This window comes from Asparagus officinalis, chromosome 4 (genome assembly GCF_001876935.1).
Source record: "Asparagus officinalis chromosome 4, Aspof.V1, whole genome shotgun sequence".
In the NCBI taxonomy this organism is placed as follows: Eukaryota; Viridiplantae; Streptophyta; class Magnoliopsida; order Asparagales; family Asparagaceae; genus Asparagus; species Asparagus officinalis.
In genome coordinates, this window is record NC_033797.1 from 42,111,619 (window position 1) to 42,131,685 (window position 20,067).

Here is a 20,067-nt window from a genome sequence, read left to right on the forward strand (position 1 = left end):
GCCCTCGTCGAAGCCTATCGGAGTTGCCGAGGCCTCGTTGAAGTCACAATGTCGAAGCCTCGTCTTCAATCTCGCCGAAGCCTTTCGTCTTCGATCTCGTCTTCGATCTCCGAGCTCGTCTTCGATCTCGTCTTCGATCTTCGAGCTCGTCTTCGATCTTGTCCTGTCTCGTTGAAGCTATTCGTCTTCGTTCTTATCTCTGAGCTCGTCTTCAGTCTCCGAGCTCATCTTCGGAACCAAAAAATTAGTCAAAAGCCCTAGGGAGTCAGCTTCGATCTCTGGAACAAGGTAAAGGACTAAAGGACAGACTTCTTAACTATAAGAATAATTTAACAGTACTTAAAAGTTTAATTGTTTTTAAGTTTAAATTAATATTAAGTTAACAATAATTTGAGTTAAATATAAGATTAAGTTATAAGTTAAATATAAATTTAAGTTAACAGTACTTACGTTTAACTGTTTAAGTTTAAGTTAATATTAAGTTAACACTAACAGTAATTTGAGTTAAATATGATGTTACAGACGAAGAGGATTGTATGGATATGGATTCTGGAGAGGATAGCGATGATGGGGTAGAGGTGGAACTTCATGATGATGATGATTGATGATGAGATTAGATTAGATGCATATTGTTAATTAATTATATTAGAGCTTAGACTATTCTTGTTTAAATGTCTTTTTGCTGATATTTTGGGACCTAAACTTCTAGATATTGGATATTATATGCCTTGTTATTTACTATTATAGTTTGGATAGCATATGTGTTGGTATTTTTGTATTTATGCATCTTTGATTAAGTATATATATGTTTATCTTCAAGTATCGCAAATTCGCAATTTAAAAAAGAAAAAAGAAAAAAAATACCCAGAAACCGCTTAGGCGTCTGCCTAAGCGTCTAAGTGCTGGGCACCAAGTCCGGTGCCTAGGAGCACCCAGTGTTTAATGTAACATTGTACATACATACATATATACATGTACACACACATGTATATATGTATATTATTAGACAAACAATATATCTCATATTTAGTGCAAATTACTATGCAAGCAAAGTATAACATTTTAAAGGTTAAACATAAGAAAACTTCCCTTAACTTCGGATGATAATCAGATAACCCTGGATAATTCTAAAAATACCATAAAACATCCTTAAGTTTAGGGACTATCAAAAAACTCCTTTAACTTTGAGATTTTATGGGGAAAGTTCACTAAAACCGATGAATTTAAAGAGATTTTGTAATAACATCTCAAAGTTGCGCTTTTTTGGGAGGGGGATTTCTGATAATCACTATACTCAAGGGGGTTTTCTGACATTATATTCCAAAAATCTCCCACATAAAGATAATCCATGGAACCATACTAGTATTTAAATTCTAGAAAAAATTGATTAGGAAAAAAAGAGATATAATTACATTCAAATTTTTTATCAGTTTCTAGCTAAATTCTAGAAGTATTATGCGCATGCCTGCACAGATAGGGTTGCTTATTTTTTTAACTAATGTTACGGTGATGAGTAAAGCTGAGGGAATACATAAGATTGTGCGATACAGGTCCATCTACAGAATAGAAAAGAACATTTATATGAAAACTAGGAGATTTATAAACTGTTTCATACACTAACTAATAAGAATATTGAATATAACTACAAGTACTACAATCACACATAAAAGAATCATGCCCAATCCAAGGAATTGAAAATTGGTATCCTAACTCATCTGAAGTCACATGTGCTGCAATGAATGTGCAAAGAAATAGTAAGAATCACGTAAACATCTTCAAGATATTAACAAGACCAACATACTGTTAATATCCGGCTTGTCATTAACCGAAGTCACATATAGTAAGCTATGAAAGATTTCCTAAACAATATAATAGAGCTTCACTTACTTTTTGCTTAACTTTAACCATAGTCCTTAATTACTGTATTCAGAATATATCTCATCCAGCTGATTCAACATGGATGTATTTATGCAGAAGATGCTAAGGCGTCCAGACTTTGGATATGAATGTGACACCTTTGCATGGAATTTATTTCCTTCAATTCTCTTAGGCTCTCAAAACAATTGAGTTTCCTCTTGTGAAATGGCATAAGCTCTATTAACAATATAACAATACGGATATTGGACTCTTCAAGCAATATATAGTTCTTGCAAGTAGACCCAACTAATATTAAATTAGCTCAAAGAAATCTCATTGCTCCAATTATTTTTGCAATGAGATATTTTAATACTGCTGAATTTGTTCTCTTATTCTATGTACAATGGAGCTTCGTCTTGTGAAATGGCATGAGCTCTACTGACAATGTAACAATATGGATATTGGCCACTTCAAAGCAATATATAGTCCTTTCTAGTAAGTCACAGCTAATATTAAATTGGCTCAAAAAATTTCTCATAGCATGGGTTATATCTGCAATGAGATACTTTAATACTCCTGAATTTGTAGTTTTATTCTATGTACATTGATTTAAAATTTTAAGAAATAGATGAGTAATTTTTGGATCCAAACCCTTTAGTAGCTTGGCATCTCCTATTGATTCATGTGATAAGACACCTCTCTCTCGTAGTGAACTTGCTAAATGAGCTCATATTCAGTAAGTGCATATGCACATGCACATACATATAAACATCAAATATGCATCTCTCTCTCTCCTCTCATACTAATTTTGTTGCTAAATGAGGTGATAGCTCATATTCAGTATTCCCCCAAAAAAACATATACATGTCTAATAAATTTGTGTACGTATGTAGACAGCTCATACGCAGTATTCATACACATGCACACGGACATATATGTAATAAATATGTATCTCGCTCTCACACTAACATTACTAAATGAGATGAAAGCTCATATTCAGTACCCCCACTCCCCACACACGCACGGAATATGTACATGCATGTACGTATTCCATGTGTCTGTGTGTTTTGTATATACACGCGTGCGCGCACGCGCACACACACAGACACACACAGAGACACGGACAGACGAGCGCACATACATATATATATGTTCACATGTGTACATATATCAAAAATCAACAAAAAACATTATCATAAAAAATCATTGTGATAAATGAAGAAATAAAAGAATAATCACAAATAGTTCATGCATCGACAGTAAGACAATAAGAGTTCAGGACAAACAAACCCTTCCATGAGGTTGAGCACTAGCAGCACTTGATGTATAGGCAGACCAAGTAGGAACCCAAGAAGAATAACTTTTTCGTTTCAGCCTCACAGCAGGTCCAGCAAACTGATATCCAAGTGATCTCCAACCTATAAATGAATAAAGAAGCACAAGATCAAAAAAAAATTATCAGAACGAATTTCACTGAATTACAGTAAAAATACTAACACACCTTCAAGAAATGAATTCCAGATCTGCTTTTTCCCTGCATAAACGCCATGAGAGGAGGCAAAGGGCCAACTAATACCTCTCTCTCGCCCCTTTAAGCATGTAACAATGTTCTTTGCAGAAAAGGAACTTAGTGAGGATGATACGCAACTCTCCCCTTTCAAAATATTGTGTATTTTTGCTTCGCCAGATTGAGAAGTTGAAGATTGCTCATATTTAGAGGTTCCTAAAGGGCAGTAAAACCTTAATAAACAAAGAAAGTTTGAAAACAAGTGTGTATCGACCAGCTTCAATTAAAAGGAAACGCCTACACTAAACTGCAGCTCCGATTATGTTTATGAACATGTACACTTGCACAGACATGTCTACACTCACAAGCACAATAACAAATGGAACATGAGGGGAACCAACAAAGAAGACAGATCAAAAAGTTTAAGTAGTGACCGCAAGCACAATTTTGTGTGATCCAATAGGAAAAAAATATGTGATAAATTACCAATAGGAAAGCAGTGTGTTCATTGCATTCTATATAAAAGTTAAACGGCAAAGAACGGCAACATTACAATGAAGTTAAACGGCAAAGAACGGCAACATTACAATAAAAAGTTTCAGTTATTACCCTTCTATTGTCAAACATAAACAAAATCCAAGCACCATAACTTTAACCTTGTCCCCACTCCCCAGTAAACACTTTTAAATTGTCGAATGCAAGGTTATTCTTGAAGCAAACAAATCAAGCAACTTCTGGTTCTCAAACAGCACAGGATGCCATAATAACTTTAAAGTCCCTCTAACCATTACACTACGACTCTGAAGTTGTGGTGAGAGTTGGTGATGAGAGTTGAGGGACAAATTTTATATTCTAACATGCCCCCGCAGGTTGAGCGTTTTTTTTATGGGCCGAAACCTAGATTCACGCAGTGGTGTTGATTTTTACAAAATCTACCTTGAATTTGTGGCCCGAGGAATTGAACTTGTGTTGCTCTGATACAATCTTGAAGTCCCTCTAACCATTACACCATAACTCAGATGTTGTTGTGAGAGTAAAGAGTTGTATTTCATATTATAATAATAACAACAAAAGTCTTCTTCTATAAAGTAACGATGCATGCAGTTTGTGGTACCAAAAAGTATCGTTAGTAGTAGTTATAGAAGTTTAAATTGGATCATGTCTAATGCCGATGATACAAATGGATATGCCAAAAAGATTTCAAATAGTAAATTTTCCAAAATAAAATTTTGACATTAGAAGCTTTCAAAAGGAGGATTAATACATGAATTTTTTTTTAATACATACTTTGTACTTTTGTGATATAAGGTTTTTTGGTTATTTCGACAATTGTCCGTCAAATCTTTCATGTTTTCGGATTAGTCCCTCAAATCATTAAAATAGCTATTAGGTCCTCAAAAGATGTTTGAAATTAGTCTCTTCATTATAAAATCCATCCAACTTGTTAACCATGGTTGGGTTAGCGCTCAAGTATGGATGGGTAATTACCAAAACTGCCCTCGATAAATAACACCCCCACCCCGCTTCCAAACATCAGTTTACCCCTCTAATTTCCAGTTCATCTGCTCAGAAAGGGGATATTTTTTTCCCTCTCCTTCGCGCCCAAAATTGACACCAAAACCTTCCCTCTCACACTAAATCAGATTTAGGCTTTATATAATTGGTATTCCGCCTCGAAAAGTTAAACTTGAAGGAATATTTCCTCCTCCCAATTCAAACAGGTGCTAACCAAAGGGACTTATTTCAAACAACTTAATGATTTGGGGTACTCAATAGAAATTTCAACGATTTTAGGGACTAATATCAAAAAATAAAAGATTTGAGGACTAATATTGAAATAACCGTTTTCTTGGTTGTATCATTACTTCTTAATTTTTAGGGTTTCTTAGATATTGGCCCCTTAAATCTTTCATATTTTGAAATTAGTTCTCATATCATTGATATTGTTATCTAGTCTCCATTTTATATAAATTACTCCATATTAGTCTCTTTATTAGTTTCCACATCAAAATTCTTCTCTTTGCTCAATTAGCAATTAGCCCAAATTACTGTTTTACACTCAATTCATCCATTTCGCCCAAAATCAAATTTTCCTCTTTTTTTTGATGAAAAATGGAGCATGAGAAAGAAGATAATAGTTGGCTAGAAGAGGTGGGCTTCAGATTGGGTTTCAAACGAGTTTGAGTTTTTGATGTAAATTTAATAAAAAGGATAATATTGGATATCCATGTCAAATATTACCCCCAACCCACACATGGTAATTTACCATAGAGCCTAATTTGAGTTATATGTATGAACTAGAGAACTAACTAGTACTTTCAATTGAGGGACTACTTTTAAAAATATTAAATATTGAAGAGAACAACTTGTAATAAAAAAACCTAATTTTCATCTGTTACTTTTAGTTAAATCATTCAATACCTAAATTTAGAACCGCACCATATCTAAACTTTCGAACTCGCTCTTTATTAGATAACCCTATTAGATAAGCACAACTGTCATCATAATTTCTTAATTTTGTATCTCCAAAAATATGTCAGACCTAAAATTAGATAAACTTTAATTTCATCTAATCTTCCTATCTTGTTTTCTTAAAAATATACATTATTCAGAAACTTATAATGCTATAGATAAATTGTGCGATATGTAAGCTTGGATAAGGATTAATTTAACCTAGACTTCAACTTGTTCTTTTTTAAATAAGAACTAAGTATGTGTTTATCCCCTTACTCTTCATCTTGCTTTTCGATATAAATATGTGATGCCAAATTAGATAAAGATTGAACCATATAGATTCCATAAGAAACCATTTTTCTTATAGAACAATTTGCCCCATAATATTCTTTATTATTTTACAATCATAACTATAATTATGTTTTAGTTTTGTTTTTCTGTAAAGTATTTTCTTTCTCAAATGTGTATACACGCGCCCAGCAAAACTATAAAACATTTACAATACCAACAATAACTGACATACAAAATATCATAAATCGTGGTGTAAGTTGTTACTTTAGCTCACCTTGACCTGTATTGAAAGTGATAGTGCTTTCATTAATTCGTAATCAGAATTATTCGAAAAGAAGTAGGCCAGCATTTTTTATTTTCCTTTTTATTTTCCCAGTATAATACTATCAAATCAACTCATGCTACTTCAAACCAATTGTCCTACTGTATACCTGTCATTAGCCAATATCGATTTCATTTAGCCAATATCTATTTCATTATTATCTGATATTGACTTATACTATTTGTTCAGCCATTATTAATGGCATCTGCTAGTTACTGTTAAATATAGTTATTAGGCTTATTGTATCCATTTCTTTTTTAGTCCCATATCGCTTAAGATGCTAGAACCTCTTCTCTTACTTTTCTAGTTAAACACTTCAATACAATGAATAAAATTGTCTCTTTCCCCCAAAAGCTCTATTCTTATCTTGATATCAGCAGATTCAGAACAATCATCTTCATCATAGAGAGATCTCTTCCATTTCCTTGATCTTGGGCCGCTGAGGGAGTCTCACTGTGTTTTCCAATGGCGGCTTTGACATCAGCTTCAACCTCATCAGTGACTCTCCCTTACTTTTTTAGTAAATTGCGTGAAAATCGATTTTACCTAAAAATATCATTGTAGTTCTCTCTCTTTAGAACACATTCTCTACTCAAAATGCTAACACTTCCTAGCATTCATGGGAATTGATACAATTAAGTCTGAATTAGGGATCAAACAAAATGTATTCAAGATGCAGTTTTATTTTGGGACAAGTGTCTGTAGCTTTGTATTACCAAAACGCAAACGATAAACATATGCTTAATTAAGTGTCCATAACAAGGAGCCATCATTTATGGGTTGGTCATCAACAGTTACCACTTTTTGCCACTCATCCCCCCCTCCTATCTCTATCCCTTTCTCTGATTCTATCCCTCTCGAGGTCATCTTTATCTTTGCTTCCGCTCTTCTCACACTCCCTTCTTTTATCTCGATTCCTATATGCATCGTTCTCACTTTCTTTGGCCAATGACCATCTATGGGCTACGACTTCTGCTCTAGCTACGGTACCTCTTCCTTGAAGAATCATGACCATCATTGCGCCTCCATTACCTCTTCATATCTCTGAGATGGATGGCTATTGAACCTTCCGCAAAATCTGGTAAACCAAATTCCGACTGAAGTTGTTTACGATGATTTACAACCTTCTTCTCTATTTTCTCTTCATCCCAAAAAGACCTATTTCTTCTTCCCCTACATAGAGCCGCCGAGGGGGTTTTGTTGAAAACTTCATGCTTCCCCTCAGCGGCCTCAACACCAGATTCAACGTTGATGTCCATCTCATCTCTCACAACCTCTCACTATCCTTTGCTCATAGCAAATCCTAGCCCTAACCTCGCCGCTTTGCCGAATGACACTGTTCATCCATGGGTTATTGTTCACTAAAGGCTATTGTTCATCGCAATCACTTATCTATTCAAGTTACTACTTGACATCGGCTTCGGACACCAACTTTTGGAGCAACCACTTCTCGACCGCCACCATTGCCAAGGATAACCTACATCGTCGTCGATCAGCATAGACTCTCGCCTTGCCAAACCCAATCCTCCCCCGCAAACCTCTGCTTGCTAACACCACCCTGCTCCAAAGGGTGTAATTGCACAAATATTCATCGCATGCACACACGGTGTTCGACGAATTGCTTTAGTGAGATTTCTTGCTCCTCGACTAGCCTTTGGCCAAGCTCTCTCCAGCCGAGCGTTTTCCACTCACTGATGCTTGCAATTTCTTATCACTGCGCCTCCTCTTGCGAGCGCAGGTCCGCCTTCTCCCGACCTCCGTGCATGACCACTGATCACTATTGCAATATCATACCTTGCCGCTTGCAAGATCCAGTCACCACACCTTCTCCGGCGATTGCAAGTCCGCCCTCTCACGACCAACATGCATGACCGTCTCTAACTACTACAATAACATTATCTCACCACCTACGATTTCAGTCACTGGTTGGCTCTAATTCAACCACTCTCGCCTTCAATTTAACCACCCCTCGCCAAGTCATGCCAACAACCATCTATGCAAATTTGGCTCGTCTTATCTAAACTCCCAGTTCTCTACCGATCATGAGTTTGACGGGGATGTTAAATATAGTCATTAGGCATATTACATCCCTTTCTTTTAGTTCTACATCGCTCAGGATACTAGAACCTATTTTCTTACTCTTGCATTTAAATACTCCGGTACAATGAATAAAATTGGCTCTTTCCCCCAAAAGCTCTATTCTTATCAGTTACGATTTGACATAGATCAGCATGCTTAAAATCATGTGGTACAACTAATCCAAATTGTTATCGGACAATTCTCCAAAGCTTACAAATTAAATTAACATAAACATGAACTATGAATTTAAGAAGCAAGGGAAGCATCATACCAAATAAAGTTTCACAATATGACCATGGAGGAGTCACAATGGTAGGATTCCTTTTTCTTTTTAGTCCACTGCTTGAATCTGTAGTAGGCACAGACATTGACTGTTCATGAACTTCTACACTAACCGCATCTACTGAGTCTAGAGCAGCTTCAGGCATAGTTCTTGTATACTCATCCTTCTTACCCACATCAGATGATTGCTGGTGGGAACTATTTTCAGAATTTTGCTTAAGCAAAGGCCGTAAAGGGGATTCTTGTAAGTTGACTGCATTCTTGCGTTTTGAGAGAATACTTGTAAGTTGATTCTGTAAATCTGTCAGACTGAACCATATCAAAAGAGTATTGCAAAGGACCTTTTAGCATAATAATGTAAGAGAAGTATTTGTGAATCACTTACACTTCGTATCTAAGAGCAGCTTCACTCTTTTTACAAGAGAATAGCTCACTATCCTTTAAAATGTTGACGGAAGGTTTGCCTGCAGAGCATAAAGAATGCAGTTCTGTAAATCATTCAAAGAGAAATAATACTTTTGTTAAGTCATGATAAGTAATAGTTCCTCATTGCCACGGAACAACTTTATTTTTGCCATTAAAAGATACTCAGATACCAAAAGAAAGCATGCAATAGTAAATAACAAATGAAATTATGAGGATCGAGGCTTGATTTGCAAAGCATGCAATAGTATATAACAAATGAAACTAGAAGGACCAAGGCTTGATCGGCTTGATCTGCCTATTTTTACAACTTGAATTAAAGGCACAAGTTTTAGAGAAAATGAAGCATAGAAAAAGAACGTTGTCCTACCAAATAGTTGCTAGTAACAAGTTCACTAGAAGAAAAAAATATAAAGTTATTTCTTAGTTCCTAAAGACAAAATGAATCTTAAATACGGTCACCAGGTACGCTGATAGGAGCTATGGAAATTAGATTTCTAAACTTGTGAAGTTAAATAATTTCCAAGTGCCTTTTGAATTTACCAACTAAAAGTAATCATATGAAAGTTTGAAGTATTCAAAGAATAAGAGAAGTGACCATAAAGTTGCAAGATATTAGCTTATGTATGAAGAAATCCAAGAAAACAATCCTAAACAGTTACATGTCATCCTCAAGCATCTCCAGTTTCAAAAGATCCAAATTGATTCATGCTTTCTGCAATACTCTCTCAAAGCTCGTGTGAAGAGTTCCCTATTGTTATTATTGATTTGACAGACACAAGTATGTATGAATGCATCCAAAACAAGAGATGCTTAAGATATATTAATATTGTAAGAAACAAGACTAACCAAGGAAAATAGTCATCATAAAAATGTTATCATATAATGTGATTCGTAGCTTGTCAATATATCAAACTCAACATTAAAAGATCCAGTTTTTTATCGGTTGAAATGGGATTGCCTAGGGAACACAGCTACCATAGATGAAAGCTCCAAAGAGTAGAAGTTCAGCATCAACATTGAATTAGTTTGTGCCTAAATTACCTCAGTACTTTTATCCTGAATTCATACCTGTACTGACCCATACCCAAACTCCTTAGACATATATGCATACATTTATTCGGTCATGTAATCAATTAAATAATACATGTTTTAAAAATTTTAAAAGGAACATTAGTCAAATGTTTCCTGGACATAAATCATACACTTCACATACACTTCTTTAAGCTCAATAGGTTCCAAACTATGATTTTATGGTCATTTGGATGTCTTGTTCAGAAAATGAGCGTTTTTACAATTTATAATCCATGTATCAAAAGAAACATAAAAATGTTATAGAATTTTTAATTCTCATAAAAAAATATTGATCTCATGTAAACTATTAATTTCAGTACATAATATGTGTATATAAATATGTATACAATTGTGTCCCCGTACCATACCTCTTGCAATATGTCTTGTCCCGTACCCCGTACCAATGCAACATATATTTGTCCCAAGTTGCTGCCATAATAAACTGTAACCAAGCAATGATCATGGCCAGTAGCACTTTGATTATTCAATTCCATTAATTCGTTTAACAATTAATGAATAGATTTGGTATTCGGTTACAAACGAATAAAACATAGCCGGATGTACGTTCGATTAGTTTGATTATCAAATATTTGTTTGTATATTACATTTTAGCCCTATCAATTTAATTTATTACGAACTTTGCTCATCCATAATATATATTTGAGATGTACATCATGCCCAATATATCCCAGTATATCATGACACAAATATCGTTGGAAATATATTATGATCTAAGCATGTGAGATTAAGGTCTACTAATTTTAAAAGTAACTAAGGTTTAGAAGTAAGAACAAGATTGCCACATAATGCATTTTTGTAGATGAGAAATCTATAGTAGATATTTACACTAAAATATCAAAATAACATACTAACTTGAATCTATGACCAAGGCATTAAGATCGGCTAACGAGTGACAAGTGATCTAGATAAATATTCACAAACAAGTGGCACATAGTCAAATATTTGAATGAATTGAATTCAAATACTACGTTATTTGAATCGAATTTGACCACAAAGTCGGACAGACCAACTTTAATTGAATTCTAATAGCACATTGTTTGATTCAATTCACTCTGTTTCCAACCATACTGAACACTTTTAGTGGTAAGTCAACCTACCTTTTCTAGTGATAATTTTTTTCTAAACCAGAGAAGAGTCTAAACAAATAAACATGCTAATGAGTAATGAGCTTGTGATAGAAATTAGCATTCACATCAAAAGCACATGATTGCCAAAAAGCCTCACATGCCCAAGTCTATTATTTCGATGTGTTTTAAATTAGGGTTTTCCCCCCTAGAAACAACCTTAAAAACTCACATTCAAGGCACGTGACTCTCTTTTTTTGTGTGTGTGTTTAGGTCTTGTTAGAATATAACTTGCGAACCTCAAACTTATTTTTTTTAGGGCAATTTTTTATTTTTTAGTGAAATTTGACTAAAAGTTGGTTGCTTGTAACAAAAACCCCTTTAGAGGTGCTTTATGTATAAATTGCAATTGAAAAGTGATTTCCCTATAAATACACTATTTTTAAGGTGGTTTATAGGAAAAAACATGTTAAATTGTTTTACTTTTTGTTGATTCTAAGAAAAGAGTGTTTTCACTACAGCAAAGAATAAGAAGCACCTCCATGGACAACTTATGTCCTTGCTAAACCAGATAGACTATCATGTGACTAAAATTGCTTCACATTAATGACTACAGAAACATTGAAAAGAAGATCTAGGCTAACAGTATTTCAAAGAAAAAGAACAACAGGGGAATGCATCCACATTTCAATTGGGCTTCAAAATGGGTATTATCAAAATAAGTGCAGGTTTTAAACCTTTCAAAAATTCCAAAGTAAGAAAAGGCAATATATCACTTGGAAGGAAACCACTAAGGCCCTAACCAAAATTTTCATACTTCTTCTCGTATACTATATCGTTACTTTAGAAGTCATGCCATTATCTGTTTTCTCGTACAAAAGTGTGGTCCTTTTTCTTAACAATCATGATCTTATTCTCATTTCCTTTTAGTTTTCTTCTATTGCAATTATATTGCAACAACTAAAGAACATGTCTTCAATTTGAACTTGAAAGGTTCCACTTCAAGTAATGCAATATGATGGTGATCAGACAGACGTTAGAGATGACTAAAGGTGCTCAACGGCATCCGTCGATGGTCAAAGATTGACAGGACGAGACGAGTGGAGGGCAGAATGTTGAGGTAAGGGGAGATAAACTGTTTATTTAGAAGAGAAGGCAATGACTACTAGGGGAAAAGGTACGGTTCTTGTGTTTTGTTGTTTGGTTAAAAGGATGGTTTGAGATGAATGATCAAGATTTTGTGATGTATTTAAATCTATCAAAATAAAAGAAAGTATACGAATGTCGGTCTCGCACGCTAGAAAACTCAATGTAAGTCACGTGTCTATTAATCTAACGGATGTTGAGTCCGAGTCTAAGAAGAAACACACATGGGCAAAACACTTCAGATGGGCTCAAACATCACCATATGGTAGGCTATAGCGAAGTTCACTTAGATCACATATGAATATGACTGCATCCGAGCCAAAGAGGACTTGAATCCGAGTCAATCCTCAAGACAAAGTGCCGAGTCAAAAGGTGTCCCCAAGTTGGACGAGTCAATAAACGAGTTCAAGTCGGGTTCTGAGTCAAATATGAGCTTATCAGCGGAGCTCGTCTAAGCCATAGCGAAGCTCGCCCAAGTCATAATGAAGCTCGCTCACAAGACCAAGTCAATATGAAGCTTCCAGCGATGCTTGCCCAAAACGTGTTTCGCCCAAATAGTCTACATGGGACACACAGTGAAGTTCATCGAAGACAGCAAAGTTCGCTGAAGCCGAAGCTGCAACAAACCTCGCCAAATAACCTATATCAACTCAACTCGATCATGAAAATCAAAATATATTTTCACTTAGGCCGATGATCAGCTAAAATCAAAGAAATGAACGCACATGGGCTAAACACTTTGAATAGACCCAAAGTCAAGCCCACAACAAGCTACAGCGAATGTTACTTGATGACTAAAGCAAACCTCGCAAGCAACTCACATCGACTCGACCCGACCAAATCAAAACACGAATCGACTCTCACGACACGCCCCCAAGCCGAGTCAAAAGGCGTTATTGGTCGGCCAAGCTTAAAGTTGAATTCTGTGTCAAATTCAAACACAAGCAAAGCTCGCCAACCAATGAACTTTGCCCACATCAATCCAGGTGAACCAAGCCATCCACTTTCGAAGAATGCGTGCTCAAGTCCGCAGAGAGCTTCACTCACGTCAATCCAGGTGGACCAAGTCATCTACTTTCGAAGAAGGCGTGCACACGTCCGCAGTGACCTTCGCCCACATCTTCAGCGAACCTCACCAAGTCCGCAAAGCTCGTCCAAATAGCCGTTTCAAAGCTATTTTTAGGGGATAACCATTTCCCACTAGTTCCTACTTTAATGACCACTTAGCCCACAACTAAAGAGACCATTAACTCTCTTTTAGCTTATAAAAGGAGATGAGATCATTCATTTTAAAGGGTTCGAAAAGTTCGGCAGAAGAATTAGCACACGCATCACACTTGCGATTCCATTGAGAAATATTGCTAAAAGAAGACTGAGTTATCTTCCAAGCAATTCAACTCTCATCAATAGCAATGGACTCAATTGTCTTAATCAGCGCGTCAACAGAGTACAAGATCAACGATCCACCGGCACACAGGAAAAAAGCGCAGGAAATATAAATTTTCATTTGTTTCATTGTATTTCTTTTATTGTAATTTGCATCAATTGCAATACAAAAGAACCTGAAACAGTAACCCTCATGCAAATATAGATTTCACACAAAAAATTAACTTTTCATAAATTGATGTTTCTTTAAAAAGAGAATACAAAGTATTCATAAAATAGTAACACGCTATTGAAACAACCTCCATAACTAACAAAGATTTTACCTAAGAAAATGAGAAAAAGTCGTAACAAAATATATAAACTAATATATTTGCGTTATCCGAGCTGAAAAGACAACTAAATATCATTACTAGCTTCCCCAATCAAATTCAAACAGATCTTCCAAGTTATTCTACATCACAAGGATTCAATGTTTTTAAAAACTCTCGCCTAGGCCTAAGCAATACCTAAGTTGCCCTCCTAGGTCATGGGAGTGCCTAAGCCTAGGCAGTACCTTATGCAAACTGCATTGCTAAGCTCTCGGTCATGATTACTTTTGTTGTCGCCTCCATCATCCTCTAACCTCCTCCAAACTCCTTTGGCCTCCTCCACTAGCTACGAACACCTACAGGTCCTTCAACCTTCAGCAAACATCCACCACCAACCAACTACGACCATCCGCAACTCCTCCTAACCTTCAGCAAACCTTCTCTGTCATCACTTAAATAAAAAAGAAATCCTCACAATGAAGTAAAGCGGATTAGAGTAGAAGAGAAATAGATTAGATCAAGGTTATCGATAGCGGATAACGTCGCATAGCGGTGAGGCATCGCTAAGGCTATTTCGGACTATTGTGATAAAATAATGGTAAAAAACGCAAAGTCAAATAGCGGTCTAATTTAGATATGTATAAATACTAAAAAATTAAAGAAAAATCTAAAAAATCTAAAAATACATATTGGATGATTTAAAGAGATCCTAAACATGAAATAGACATGTAACCATCACGAAATACCCAAGATGACTGGAGGAGTCAAAAAGTAATCGTCTTCGAGAAGAAAAGCTTAGCGGTGACAGGATTGTCCTAAGAGGAGCTCACGGTGAAGGAGGTGAGAGGAAGTATCAAGGTAGGTATCAGAGGCTATGAGAGGTGACGGGAGTATGCTAAAAATCACAGGAGACGGTAGAATGCAATGGTCAAGGGTTGAGTTTAATTTTAAAAAAATAAGCCTCAAACAAAATCACAGGAGACGGTAGAATGCAATGGTCAAGGGTTGAGTTTAATTTTAAAAAAATAAGCCTCAAACCGCTTTTAAATAGCAGTCAAGGGTTGAGTTTAATTTTAAAAAAATAAGCCTCAAACCGCTTTTAAATAGCAGTCAAAAAGTAAATTTCAAATACAATCGCTCACTATTTACCGTTATGACACTATTGATCGTTTTTGCGAACAGACATGTTCCGCAATATGTCACCGCTATTGCCCGATAACGTAGTGGGCGATAGCATCGCGGGAAGGGACCACTAACGCGATTAGCGTCGCTATTGCGGGGTTATTTACCGTTATTTATAACAGTGGATTAGATGATTACGCCGCGCATTAGACTATTTGTGTTTTTTCTTTTGCTAATATTTTGAGCATTAGGATTCTGAGATTGGGATATTATGTGTCATTAACAATGAGTTATTATGTTGGTATTTCTTAGTGTTGACCATTTTGTCTATTCATGCAGGATTGACTATGAATCTATTTTTCGTTTTTTTTTTTTTTTGTAATTTTCAATGAATCTAATGCATTTTCTATTAATTATTGTAATTAAAAATAATTTTGAAAGCCATCTAGGCTCTTGCTCATGCACCTAAGCTCTAGGATTCGGGTCCGGTGTCCAGGCCGCCTAGAGCTTCCTATAACCTTCCAAGGATTCACAGGTTTAAAAAGAGAAGCATCTAAACTTACACTTATCACAATTTCTAATTTGATGTCCTTTGCATAGGGCACAAGTGTTTATATCACATGTAAATGCTTTGCATAATTAAATGAACTTGGAGGCTTGCTCCATTAAGCTTAATTGCAAAAACAAATAAATCACACCCTTAAACCCTATGTTACTTGGGTACTTCTATTTGAAAGTCATACTCATACCCAACACGTACCCATACCGGTACCCAAACTTCTTAGACACTTCTTGAATATATGCATACATTTGTTCAAGTGCATACTCAATTATATACTACATGTTTTAATTTAAAACACTCCTCATACACTTTTTGGATGTATATTCTACACTTCACATCTATTTCTAACATATTGATCTTATGTAAATGAAAAAACAATATTGATCTCATGCAAATTATTAATTCTACTACATATAAATATGAATAACATACATATTAAAAGTTATGTCTCTGTGCCCTACCTTATACAAATTTGTTGTGTCTTGTATCGTATCAATACTCATAACCGTACCCCTGCAATTTAGCTTAGACCTGACTATTTGATTGACTAAGTGAGCCTCCTGCTCCCATGACTACTACGTAATGCCAATTTGTAAGGGGATAATGGTAGATAGTAAAAGGACTGCCCAATACATTATTTTCTATAAGAAATACAAGATTAGGAGAATTATAATAAAACAAGTTATGTCGCTTCAACTAATATCAAAAATGAGTAAATAAAGATAAGGTGTCAAAAAGGGAGGCCATACACAGTAGAGAATGTTCTCGCATTCTTGACCCACAACTTGAGCTCTTTAGGGGATGTAGGAAAGAATCTTGTCGCGATGTTGCTCCACCATTTAGACACTTCACTGACGCCCTTGCAGTAGAAAGTAGCATAGTCTATTCCAGAAAGCAAATAACAGTAATTACTACAACTTGTAGTGCGTATAAAAGAAGAGGAGTTAAAATGAAAAATATGAAAGAGGAATCAATATATGAAAGACTATGCAATGGTATAGAAAGATATAACATAGTCAACCCAAAAATATCAAGGGAAAACCTGAATGAGGGGCACTATAGAAATCTAATACAATACCACTACACCATAACTCCCACATTTGCCACTATCTTCACGCTCACACTACAATAACGAGTTTATACCTAGAAATAATGAAAAGATTCTAATTTGATCTTTCTTCAGGACCATAAGCGAGTGAAAAGTAATTCTTTAGTTTCTTTTCATGTTAGATTTTTCCAAGACCAATTTTAAGGAACTAGGACAAATAATTGATTTTTTAGATACCCATAATTCTGCATAGACACTATAATACAAGCCTATGGCACACCAGAAGTTGATAGAAATATTAGTTCACAAACCACGATCACAACATCATATGTGGAAAAGCTAAAATAATAGTTGTACGGTGTCGACCTCACAATAGATAAAACTCTCTCTTTCAAATTTCAACTTTCCCACCTTTACCTTAGAATATATGCAGAACAACTAAACTTCAACAAAAAGAACCATGTATGCATATAAGAATGGATCTCTCGTGCATAGATTATGATTATGGTACAATAGATTTCACCAAAATTTGCATTTGGAAATCGAATGTAATCACAAAAATTCATTTTGATTGATAATACAAGCAAGGACAATCCTCCTGCGTGATGCATTAATATCTCATAGAATGTGGGGTAATTGCCTCAAAAAACTCGCTTTTGTTGCAAAAGGTGGTGCAAGGTTTTGGTAGAAGCAAAATCCATTTACTGCTTTCTTAGTCCCTAGATTTCTCAATAGATAAGCTTCCTAAGTTAGGAATTCTTTACTTTTTGTCATGTAAATCTCTCATTAGATACACTTCGTACGTTATAACTTCTTTCCTTCGGAAATCCCAATGAAGATGACACTATTATACATTGTATCTCAATGTGACCAAAAAGTAATAATCAGCATTTACAACAATTAAGGGAGCAAACCTTAGCCAATAACAACCACCGTGTATTGTACACTGTGAGACCCAATTATCTTGAGAAAGGAAAATTTCTAAGCTTAAATGTAAATGAAATTTAGAAATGCACAATATATATTAATACAAAATCTATTATTCTTTAGTGTATAGCCACCGGCAGTTGCTGGAATGCGACAGCCATCAATTGTTTGTCTTCAATTTTTTGAATAGTAGGGTTCATCTTTCCTACAATTAAATATGTCTCTTCAGCTTCCCTATACCAGGCATCATTATCACTGATCCGCTGTATCAATCCAATAAAAATTCAACAATTTTCCTATCAATATCCCACTTCATTTCTCTCTTCTCTGCTCCCTTTCCCAAACCCAAAATCACTCAACCGTCTCTAATCCCCGTGCATTACAAGGGTAACAAACTGGGCTTGCATTTAACCAACAATCAAAAAAGATAGTACCTTGGGCAACTTGCCTCTCTTCTTGAGCATTTTCAAGTGCAACTTCTGGATGTAATGCATCAAATGATACTTCGAGTGCTTCGACAGAACCCGATCCACAAACTCAGTGTTCTGACCCAACCAATCCGTTAGCTCCTTGCCACTCACCAGCTGATCCTTGTCCAACGCCTCCAACCACTGGTAAACTGGAAGCCACAGGTCCGTACGCTGGAATCTGTACGGGTGTTCGACCTGGCTAGAACTAGGGATAGGGTTAGGGTTAGGGTTAGGGGTTGGGTGGAGAGAGAGAATCCACTGGTGGAGTTGAAATCGGGAAAGGGAGCGGAGATCGGAGGGGAGAGGGGAGAGGTTGGAATCGATCCAGGAGTCGATTTCGGCGGGAGATGGAGAGTAGGGAGGCGGGAGAGAAGAGAGCCAGGATCGAGCGAGGGATTCGCATTGAGGAAGCGAAGGGTTAGGGTTAGGGTTAGGGTTAGGGTTTTGGCGGGAGATTGGGAGGGGTTCGTTTGGGGGGAGAGATCGTAGGGGGCGGACTTCGGACATTTTCCGTTGTGATCGCTCGCTGTTGCTCCGGTGAAAGAGCTGAAGCCGCGGAGGTTTTTGGCTGTGGCCTGCATAAGACTTTTGACGATGCACGGGCGATGCTCGTGATGTTTTGTAAAGTGCGAACCTAGGGCTCACGTGATGTTTTTGGGAAAAATGTGTCCAGATCCCAAAAGTAGAAACTTTATGTGACAAGGCCCATCATAGTTTTTTCCATGTGGATCAGCCCTTTAAAGTGTGATACTTTGTACTGTAGCCTCTTTTTATTAATTATCACATTCCAGCTAAGCTAAAATTCTCAAATTATCATTATCCTCTCTCCTCAATCTCTCTGACTCGGCACTTATATCACCTCTTTCTCTCTCATCTCCTCTCTCTCTCATCTCCTCTCTCTCTCTCTCACCTTTCTCTAAAACTAAAAGCTTTCTCAAGCTCGTCGTCCTGGCCCTCGCCCTCCTCGTCGTCGTCGCCGCCCCCGCCTCCGCTCAGGCCCCCAAGACTCTCATCGAGTTCGCTGCCGCCTCCTCTCCCCTCCTCCTCCCGTCCTCGTCACCGTAGATCGTCACCGCTCCCCCGCCGTAGATCATCGTCGCAGAGTTTGAGGAAAACACTTGAAAAGCTCGGGCAATTGAAGACTGTTGAGGAGTGCAGGAAGATGATCCGAATGTATGATGTTAATGAAGATGGTGTTTTATGCTTTGATGAATTTAAGAAGATGATGCTCGAATGTATGATGTTAATGAAGATGGTGTTTTATGCTTTGATGAATTTAAGAAGATGATGCTACGAGTAGGTTGGTTTTTGAGATTGATAGATGATGCTACGAGTAGGTTGGTTTTTGAGATTGATATTTACAGTAAATGATGATGTTGTTGTGACCCATTGAGATTTGGACATTACTTTTTTTTAAATGACTTTGATCAATTGAGGGTTCATGTTGACAATATATCTACGTTTTTAATTTCTCACATGACTGTGGATTTATCCTTATGAGCTTCTGTATTTGCAAATTGTGATCGATTCTGCTGTGGATATTTTTTTAGTTATCAGGCCGAGACGCACAGAGCATTAATCTATTAGCTAGAAGAAGAAAAGAAAAAAAAGGAAAAAAAAAAGAAAGGTAAGGAGAAGTAGAGTAGAAGGGGAATGAAGAGAAATGCCGTAATTAAGAAAGAACGAAAAGGTGTATTAATGTATCTCTATGAATGAAATTGTCA

At 36.3% G+C, this 20,067-nt stretch overlaps 1 protein-coding gene across 4 annotated transcripts in view; it reads right to left on the reverse strand.

Annotated features, from left to right (window-relative positions):
* LOC109837292 overlaps positions 1–18,916 on the reverse strand; it is a 35,659-nt gene extending 16,743 nt beyond the window's left edge. For 3 of the 4 annotated variants that reach the window (XM_020405475.1, XM_020405474.1, XM_020405473.1), the window contains exons 1-6: positions 18,308–18,916; positions 16,648–16,780; positions 9,178–9,256; positions 8,782–9,101; positions 3,359–3,580; positions 3,148–3,275 (exon numbers count right to left, since the gene is read on the reverse strand). In XM_020405475.1, coding sequence (XP_020261064.1) covers positions 3,148–3,275; positions 3,359–3,580; positions 8,782–9,101; positions 9,178–9,256; positions 16,648–16,780; positions 18,308–18,850 — 1,425 coding nt within the window. In that variant the 5' untranslated portion in view covers positions 18,851–18,916. The remainder of the gene's footprint in view (positions 1–3,147; positions 3,276–3,358; positions 3,581–8,781; positions 9,102–9,177; positions 9,257–16,647; positions 16,781–18,307) is intronic. The other variant, XM_020405476.1, reaches the window with a different exon arrangement.